We start from the raw sequence: 10,312 nt of genomic DNA on the forward strand, positions 1-10,312 counted from the left end.
GATGCCGAACACCACGAAAAATTTCTGTGATCCCCCCTCTACGCAACGAGCGGCTCTGAGTACCCATATTTTGTTTAGTACAATTATAAACTTATAAGTTTATAATTGTACTAAACAAAATATGGGTACTCAGGTGTTCGGCATCATCGACAAGTCCGGCATTGGATACAACACTCTTTTAGGCCCCGGTGTGTCAATGATTGCGACTACAGCCGTCTACACCCGCTATACAGACCGGCTCAAAACGATATTGCCTTACTCCACATGCCACAGGATATTCCGTTTTCCGGTAAATATGTTTAAATTACTATTCCTCCTTCTTCCTTCACACTAAGAGTCACTAATGCCTTGCCACATGAATTTCGGTATATGTAGGATAGATACATATTTTCCATGTATGTATATTCAACATATAGAAATGTGTTGATACGTGCGCAAAATTATGTGGGAAGGCATCAGTGATTCCTAGTGTACACAGCTCTTTTTGCAATCTTTGAGATGTACTACAAAAATATCACAAATTGACACGTTCCGCTACGTGTTTCGGTTCCGAGTCGGCACAAAGTTTTACGATATTTAAAATACGTGCGACTCATGTCAGATCTGTGTTACATAAAAGTTGTCGTTATTTTTTATGGCGGTGACTTTACACCTCACAAAAGCTGAGTATACATTTCATTAGTAAAATCACTAGTAAAATTCACTAGTAAAATTTGCAAAAATTTTGCGTGACGCCGCGTTGTCCCACGATTACATAATTTTCCAAATAAATTTAAGACAAAATTCTCTCCGTGTACAAATTTGTTACAATATAAATACGAAATTATTGATTGAACATATTATAAATTATATATGATATATGATATATGATAATGAATGAGATGATACATGATAATGAATATACACGTATAAGTAGAATATTTTAACGCGCAATGTGAATCACCTCGTTTAAAGTAGCTTTAATAAATAATATTTGACGGGGTCTTTCCTTTCGTCTAGTTAGTAATTAATATTTTATTTTTAGGGCGACAGTGGTGGACCTCTCATTGTAGTAGATGAAAATGGCATAGACCGTCAAGTGGGCATTGTGAGTTACGGAAACGCACGTTGCCCTAGCGACGCACCTGGAGTCTTCACAAGGATTTCTGAATACAAGCACTGGATTAACCAGGTGGTTAATGACTTTCTATCTGATACCTAGTATTCTTCATTAGGTGTCAGACAGAAACTCAGTAACCACCTGGCATCCTCCCCCCAACTGACCACAAAAGCGTCTCTTCCCGTAAAGTGTTCGTCCCGATTATATGCGAGTTTTATTGGCCCAATTGTGTCTGAAGTAGAGAAATATTATAATATGTTCAATCAATAATGTGCGCATGGTAATACTTCATTAGGTATCAGATAGAAACTCATTAACCGTATTTTGTAGAAAAGTTACGAAAATGTATTGAAGAAAATAAAAGAAACGAACAGGCGTAGAAAAAATACACCTAAAAAATATCCTTGCCCATCTAATCGGATAATCAATTACATATTAACAAACGGGTATATTCCATTAAATTTTATATCCGATAAAAAATATCATCGATTCTTTTATTCAATTTCATCGGTAACTGCAATTTCATGGGATAAATTATCGGAAAAATTAATAAAAAAAACCGATGGTTAATTTTCCATCGGAAACACTACTTAATTGACTTATCCAATGGAATTTTTTCTCAACGTAGTGCGTAATTTCATAGTATCGTGTGAACGATAATTTAAATTTTAAATGTATCTATAAAACTCACTTATGACCGAGACCGAGATATTTATTCGTCTTAACACAAACGGCTAGTTCATATTACACAATAACTAAATGGATTTTTGGATATTACCCGAGAAAAGCTGTAAAATTAAATTAAAATAGAATTGAGATATATATATATACATATAAAGAGAAATTAAAAAAGATATGGAACATGAATGACATTTAAAAAAACGTGGTTCAAGAGAAGGGTGGCCCGAGCGAAGCCGGGTATAGCCGCTGGTTTATTATAATTTCATTTTATTGAAAAGGACCATCTCGGCTGATCGAAACGTCTGACGTTGAAATAGACATATATTCATATAGTCACGTACGGACGAAATTCCAGTAATGTTTTTATCTTAGAGTTCTCTTTCCACTAAAGATGGAAAGTTCTGTTTCTTCGAACCCTCGGGTAGAGTTGCTCTGTTTACTGATAAAATTCCAGTGGGCCATGTAGCCAAAGAGCACTGAATTCCGGGCCCAGATGATACAAACTCTGAGATATCCTTTCTATCTTCTACTAGATTAAGTCCCAAATGGGTGGGAAGCCCCAGGAGGGGAGGGTCTCGTCATTTCGGGGTACAAATAGAAGCTCTAAACGCTGTAGGCAGCAATTAAAACTTAGTATTCACTATTCAGCATTAGACTCTTCAGGCGTAAAATTCTTGTTCTGTTCGGACTCAGAAATTGATGATCATCTTGCAACTTAGAGACACGAATAAAAGGTAAGCCACTGTAACCGGAACTGATGTACTAGTGACACGGTCTAAGATATTTCTTCTAAAGTATCTTTCTATAAAGATGTATAACATTAAAATAAATTAATTTTCCTGTCACAATTATATTGTAATTATGCAGGTCTTTGAAATTTACATTATAAAAATAGATTTGTTAAGTTGAAAATTACAACTAAGTTATACGCGTCTGCTTGAATTTCTGTAATTTTTAATAGAATTTCTGCAAAAGTTATTTTGTTTAAAAATTAAAATTATTATCAGTAGACTTGAAAAGAATACATATACTTATATACGTACTACATACGTACATACACACAAAGAAATGCTGTTGAATTAAAGAAGTTGCTTGAATAAAACGTTAACGTCACGGGCTGCCACCGGTTTCTTGATACAACATTATTTTCTTGCCGTGTACATACGTGCACACACATACGTCAATAATCTCGTTAGTCATTTTCATTGTTGCCTGAATATTGCGACTACATAAATGGGAAATTTGCAGGAGCGGCGCGCGGAACAGTCTACCATGAATGTGAAAAGTGTGAAGATACTTTTGTGCCTTGTAATCAGCTTGACAGTATGTCAGTATGCTTGCAGTCATCGAGGGTCACTGTATCTTACCCCGGACGTCTACATCTCCCCCTCCCCCTCCCCCTTACTACCGTGGTTCCGCATAAGCGACACATCTTCCGGCAATCCCGTGCATACACGTGGTAAGGAAAAAGAAAAATTCAACAAGCGTTAATCAATTTTTCAACTCATACAGTTTGATAATTGTTTTATAAGTTAATGGTCTAGTAAATATAATATATACACGTCTGTGGTAGTACATAACATTTTTGTCGAAGCGACGAATATCGTCGCTTACTGTTTTCGCCATACTGACATTTGTCCTCAACGACAGCCGACATGACTAAAATAGCGGGCGGAAAAGATGCGTCGCTCGGAGAATTTCCGTACATGGCAGTGGTGCATCAACTCATGGGCTACGGAAAAATTGGGCAATGCGGCGGTACAATCATAAACAAAAGATGGGTACTCACAGCCGCTCATTGCGTACAGGAGGGGCCACAGAAATTTTTCGTGGTGTTCGGCATCATCGACAAGTCCGGCATTGGATACAACACTCTTTTAGGCCCCGGTGTGTCAATGATTGCGACTACAGCCGTCGTACACCCGCTATACAGACTGGCTCAAAACGATATTGCCTTACTCCATATGCCACAGGATATTCCCTTTTCCGGTAAATATATTTAAATTACTATTCCTGCTTCTTCCTTCTCTTGATGCGCTTTATTCATATGGCGACGTTATTTAATTATTCTATGGAAAAGACGCGGAGAATTAATAACGATATGAATAACAAATAGTCTCATAAATGTGGAAAACTCAATAATGGAAAATAGTATTGTTTATCTGTATACTAGGAATCACTGATGCCTTGCCATATGAATTTCGGTACATGTAGGATAGATACACATTTTCCATGTATGTATATTCAAAATATAGAAATGTGTTGATACGTGCGCGAAATCATGTGGGAAGGCATCAGTGATTCCTAGTGTACACAGCTCCTTTTGCAATCTTTGAGATGAACTACAAAAATATCACAAATTGACACGTTCCGCTAGGTGTTTCGGTTTCGAGTCGGCACAAAGTTTTACGATATTTAAAATACGTGCGACTCATGTCAGATCTGTGTTACATAAAAGTTGTCGTTATTTTTTATGGCGGTGACTTTACACCTCACAAAAGCTGAGTATACATTTCACTAGTAAAATCATAAAATTTGCAAAAATTCTGCGTGACGCCGCGTTGTCCTACGATTACTAATTTTCCAAATAAATTTAAGACAAAATTCTCTCCGTGTACAAATTTGTTACAATATAAATACGAAATTATTGATTGAACATATAATATTTCTCTATTTCAGACACAATTGGGCCAATAAAACTCGCATATAATCGGGACGAACACTTTACGGGAAGAGACGCTTTTGTGGTCGGTTGGGGGAAGGATTACACTGGCTCAACTACGAGAAAACTCAAGTACGCCACATTGCCGATTATAGACAACAGGAAATGCAAACAATACTGGAACATCGACAACGCGCACGTTTGTACGGCCGCAGGACTGGGGCGAGACGCTTGTCAGGTAAAATATTATAATAAGGCTGCAGTTTTAGTCAAAATTATTAGGCACCTTCATAATCATATACTGTACTGAATCTAATATCAGGGAAGGCTTTTATTGTTACAGTGAAAGTTGCTTACTACATAAAAGCAATGAACGCTCTTAAACAACTTTTAAACAATAGAAATCAGTCTGGTGTTAGATTTAGTACAGTATAACGATTATAAGGATGTCTAATAATTTTGGCCAAGGCTGTACAGTTTATTATAATATGCGACAAAATAAATTATATACACGTATAAGTATAAGGATATTTTAACGCGCAATGGGAATCACCTCGTTTAAAGTAGCTTTAATAAATAAAATTTGACAGGGTCTCTCTTTTCGTCAAGTTAGTAATTAATATTTTATTTTTAGGGCGACAGTGGTGGACCTCTCATTGTAGTAGATGAAAATGGCATAGACCGTCAAGTGGGCATTGTGAGTTACGGAAACGCACGTTGCCCTAGCGACGTACCTGGAGTTTTCACAAGGATTTCTGAATACAAGAACTGGATTGACCACTGGATTGAGGTGATATCTCACTGAGAAACTTGTATGTGCGTATGGTAATGCTTCATTAGGTATCAGATAGAAACTCATTAACCGTATTTTGTATAATAGTTACGAAAATGTATTGAAGAAAATAAAAGAAACGAACAGGCGTGGAAAAAATACACCTAAAAAATATCCTTGCCCATCTAATCGGATAATCAATTACACATTAACAAACGGGTATATTCCATTAAATTTTATATCCGATGAAAAATATCATCGGTTCTTTTATTCAATTTTATCGGTAACTGCAATTTCATGGGATAAATTCCATCGAATATATCCATACTTTAATCGGAAAACTTAATAAAAAACACCGATGGTTAATTTTCCATCGGAAACACTACTTAATTGACTTATCCAATGGAATTTCTTCTCAACGCAGTGCGTACCCATACAGCACAAAAACCTTTCAGAAATATTTCAGAATATTTCATGTGATAGATTGAAACGTTTCATAAATATTGCAAAATGTTTCTGCAATAGCTCTGAGACAGCTATGAAACTGTAAAATGTCCGCGATTCTTACACTTGAAACTTTATAGAAAGGTTTCTGAAAAATTACTAAAAGCCGGTTTTTCCAAGTGTCAGGTAGCTTACCTCTGATAGTTAAAAAGCATATATAGTATGTGTTACGTATACTATACTTTTTAACCATCAGGTAAGCTACCTAACACTTAGAACAATCGGCCCTAAGAAATTTGCAGTTTTTCTGAAATATTGCTAAAAAGTTACTAAAATCTTTTTGAAATAATAATAATACTGAAGACTAATTGAAATATTTGTGTTAACGTTTTTTATAATATTTTGCGCAAGCTTATTAATAAGCTCTTATTAAAATAAATTTCAAATGCTTCAGAAATTTATTTTATCATATTAAGTTATTTTAAGTGTTTTTTAAATGTTTTTCCGCAACGGATGGTTCTTTATCGCAGGTTTTTTATCAACTCTGTTAGCTTTACATTAAGCGACTGCTTGTACCCGTACAGCACAAATTGTTACAGAAAGGTTTCAGAAAGATTTCAAAATTATTTCAATATTTTGAAATTTTAAAAGATAACGCAGTAGTCAATCATTGCTTTATTATACTTTTACAAAAGTTGTAAGTTGATTGGCTACCGTATCGTCTTTTGTCGCGCGGCAAGCATTTCAACGTTCCATATATGTATGTGACTCAAAAAGCGAGAAAAATCTTTCTGTAATATTCGCATTACTTTTTCAAATTTATTGCATATGATAGATTTCTGAAACATTTCTGTTGCATCATTTTATATGACATATTGCAGAATTCTGTCAGAAATGTTGAGTATGAAATGTGAAATATTGAAATAATTTTGGAATCTTTCTGAAACCTTTCTGTAACAATTTGTGCTGTATGGGTAATTTCATAGTATCGTGTGAACGATGATTTAAATGTATCTATAAAACTCGCTTATGACCGAGACCGAGACATTTATTCGTCTTAACACAAACGGCTAGTTCATATTATAACTAAATGGATTTTTGGATATTACCCGAGAAAAGCTGTAAAATTAAATTAAAATAGAATTGAGAGAGATATATAAAGAGAAATTAAAAAAGATATGGAACATGAATGACATGTAAAAAACGTGGTTTAAGAGAAGGGTGGCCCGAGCGAAGCCGGGTAAGGCCGCTGGTTTATTATAATTTCATATTATTGAAAAGGACCATCTCGGCTGATCGAAACGTCTGACGTTGAAATAGACACATATTCATATAGTCACGTACGGACGAAATTCCAGTAATGTTTTTATCTTAGAGTTCTCTTTCCACTAAAGATGGAAAGTTCTGTTTCTTCGAACCCTCAGGTAGAGTTGCTCTGTTTACTGATAAAATTCCAGTGGGCCATGTAGCCAAAGAGCACTGCATTCCGGGCCCAGATGACACAAACTCTGAGATATCCTTTCTATCTTCTACTAGATTAAGTCCCAAATGGTGGGAAGCCCCAGGAGGGGAGGGTCTTGTCATTTCGGGGTACAAATAGAAGCTCTAAACGCTGTAGGCAGCACTTTGGTATTCACTATTCAGCATTAGACTCTTCAGGCGTAAAATTCTTGTTCTGTTCGGACTTGGAAATTGATGATCATCTTGCAACTTAGAGACACGAATAAAAGGTAAGCCACTGTAACCGGAACTGATGTACTAGTGACACGGTCTAAGATATTTCTTCTAAAGTATTTTTCTATAAAGATGTATAACATTAAAATAAATTAATTTTCCTGTCACAATTATATTGTAATTATGCAGGTCTTTGAAATTTACATTATAAAAATAGATTTGATAAGTTGAAAAATACAACTAAGTTATACGCGTCTGCTTGAATTTCTGTAATTTTTAATAGAATTTCTGCAAAGGTTATTTTGTTTAAAATTTGTTTAAAAATTAAAATTATTATCAGTAGACTTGAAAAGAATACATATACTTATATACGTACTACATACGTACATACACACAAAGAAATGCTGTTGAATTAAAGAAGTTGCTTGAATAAAACGTTAACGTCACGGGCTGCCACCGGTTTCTTGATACAACATTATTTTCTTGCCGTGTACATACGTGCACACACATACGTCAATAATCTCGTTAGTCATTGTCATTGTTGCCTGAATATCGCGACTACATAAATGGGAAATTTGCAGGAGCGGCGCGCGGAACAGTCTACCATGAATGTGAAAAGTGTGAAGATACTTTTGTGCCTTGTAATCAGCTTGACAGTATGTCAGTATGCTTGCAGTCATCGAGGGTCACTGTATCTTACCCCGGACGTCAACATCTCCCCCTCCCCCTCCCCCTTACTACCGTGGTTCCACAGAAGCGACACATCTTCCGGCAATCCCGTGCATACACGTGGTGAGGAAAAAGAAAAATTCAACAAGCGTTAATCAATTGTTCAACTCATACAGTTTGATAATTGTTTTATAAGTTAGCGGTCTAGTAAATATAATATATAGAAGTCTGTGGTAGTACATAACATTTTTATCGAAGCGACGAATATCGTCGCTTACTGTTTTTCGCCACACTGACGTATGTTTTGAACCACGGACAAAGACTGGAGTAAAATAGCGGACGGAACAGATGCGCCGCTCGGAAGGTTTCCATACATGGCAGTGGTGCACCATTTCCTGGGTCATGGAGTAGTCGGGCAATGCAGCGGTACAATTATAAACAAAAGATGGGTTCTCACAGCCGCCCATTGCGCAGTAAACCACCCGCGAAGATTTCTCGTAGTGTTCGGCATCATCAACAAGTCCGGCATTAAATACGATACTTGCGAAGGCGGTGTGTCAATGATTACGAATGAAGCGTTCATACACCCGGAATACGAATCCGATCACAACAATATTGCCTTACTCTACATGCCACAGGATATTCCCTTTTCCGGTAAATGTATTTAAATTAATATTCCTTATCCTTCCTTCTTTTGCGCTTATTTATACGTCAGCGATATTTAATTATTTTATGCTATTTCAACTATTCTATCTGCATCCAAGATTTTCAAGTAATACTAATCAATTCCCTCAATTAGTTCTGTCGATATTCAGTAACGCAAAGATAATTTTCACTTAAGAGGCACTAACCGAAATGTTATGTTGCTTAACTATGAAAGAAACGGTCAAAATTTTTCGCAGTGTAGAGTTACGAAAAATCCAAATAATTCGATTACTAATTGTGGGCCCCAAAATGGGTTGCTATCGGTCTTTATTTTTCCCAGAGTATGTCTCAATATCAGTTTTAGAAAATTATTAGTTAAATACAGTATTTCTCTATTTCAGGCACCATTCAGCCCGTAGAACTCTGTAATAACCAGAGGGATCCTTTTATTGGTAAAAACGCTTTAGTGGTCGGTTGGGGAACAGATGGTATGACTAGCCAAGGTTTGACAAAACTCAAGTACACCACATTGCCGATTATAAACACCAATGCGTGCCAGCCATACTGGCATATCGACGAACGGCACGTTTGTACGGCCGCAGGACTGGGACGAGATACTTGTCAGGTAAAATAACAAAGCTATAGCTTTAGTCAAAATTATTAAATACCCTCCTAATTATATACTGTACTGTATCTAATATCAAGAAAGGCTTTTATTGTTCCTAATCAAGAATGGAAATGTAATATAACATGGGTGTTCTATTACATTTATCTTCTTGAGTAGGAAATTGGAATATTGAGTTACGTAACTGTTACTTGGCATTTACTGGAATGTTAAAAAATACAACTTTAACATTTTTTCTTTATTTCATTTTATCGACGACCGGGTCTGAAATTCCGCGTACTGATAGATAAAGTTTACAACTACAACATACTTAAATTTCCATTTTTTTCTACTTTTGGTCGGTTTATGCAGGAGCCTCCTTAATCATAGATTCTTTAGAAAATTTCGTAACGAAAATTCTGATGCAAAAATGTCGAGGCTATAATAATTTATAAATAATAAGCGATTATATTTCACAAATAATAGGCCTGAGATTTGACAAGTGATAAAAGTGTTCCTAGGAAAGTCGCCCTTTTTATTTAATTCAAGTAAAAATTGGCAACATGTTGTAACCTCAAAGTGTTGCAGCTATGAAAGTGGTCGATCAATATCAGTTACAATGAAGGTTGTTACTATGCTAAAAAGGGCGACATTCATAGGAAGACTTTTATCATAGTAGGTCCACTCTCTTTCGGCCCCTTTGATCTTTATCACTTGTCATGTCGCCGTACCTGAGCACGCGAAATCTCAGGTCTATTATTTGTGAAATATAATCGCTTATTATTTCACAAATATTATAGCCTTGGCATTTCTGTATTAGAATTTTTGTCTTAAAATTTTCTAACAAAACTATGATTAAAAATATGTCCGGTGGTTTTAGTGCACCCTGTATAAAAGCAATGAGCTCTCTTAAACAACTTTTAAACAATAGAAATCTTTCTGGTATTAGATTTAGTACAGTATAGTGATGATAAGGATGCTTAATAATTGTGGCTAAGGCTGTATAGTTTATAACAATACGCTACAAAATAAATTATGTACTAGTATATAAACTATGTAATA

At 35.7% G+C, this 10,312-nt stretch overlaps 2 protein-coding genes across 2 annotated transcripts in view; both read left to right on the forward strand.

The window, feature by feature from the left end:
• LOC105562748 (transmembrane protease serine 11E-like) overlaps positions 1-1,533 on the forward strand; it is a 4,423-nt gene extending 2,890 nt beyond the window's left edge. Inside the window, exons 2-3 of the mRNA XM_012013804.1 lie at positions 134-289; positions 1,025-1,533. Coding sequence (XP_011869194.1) covers positions 134-289; positions 1,025-1,201 — 333 coding nt within the window. The 3' untranslated portion in view covers positions 1,202-1,533. The remainder of the gene's footprint in view (positions 1-133; positions 290-1,024) is intronic.
• Positions 1,534-3,171: 1,638 nt separating this feature from the next.
• The window catches only part of LOC105562760 (testisin-like), a 7,942-nt gene continuing 801 nt past the window's right edge, over positions 3,172-10,312 (forward strand). The window contains exons 1-7 of the mRNA XM_012013822.1: positions 3,172-3,239; positions 3,431-3,769; positions 4,460-4,680; positions 5,077-5,232; positions 7,914-8,124; positions 8,323-8,655; positions 9,048-9,271. Of these exons, the coding sequence (XP_011869212.1) occupies positions 3,436-3,769; positions 4,460-4,680; positions 5,077-5,232; positions 7,914-8,124; positions 8,323-8,655; positions 9,048-9,271 (1,479 nt within the window). The 5' untranslated portion in view covers positions 3,172-3,239; positions 3,431-3,435. The remainder of the gene's footprint in view (positions 3,240-3,430; positions 3,770-4,459; positions 4,681-5,076; positions 5,233-7,913; positions 8,125-8,322; positions 8,656-9,047; positions 9,272-10,312) is intronic.

This window comes from Vollenhovia emeryi, unplaced genomic scaffold, assembly GCF_000949405.1.
Source record: "Vollenhovia emeryi isolate VEMERY1.0 unplaced genomic scaffold, V.emery_V1.0 DF939184.1, whole genome shotgun sequence".
NCBI lineage: Eukaryota > Metazoa > Arthropoda > Insecta > Hymenoptera > Formicidae > Vollenhovia > Vollenhovia emeryi.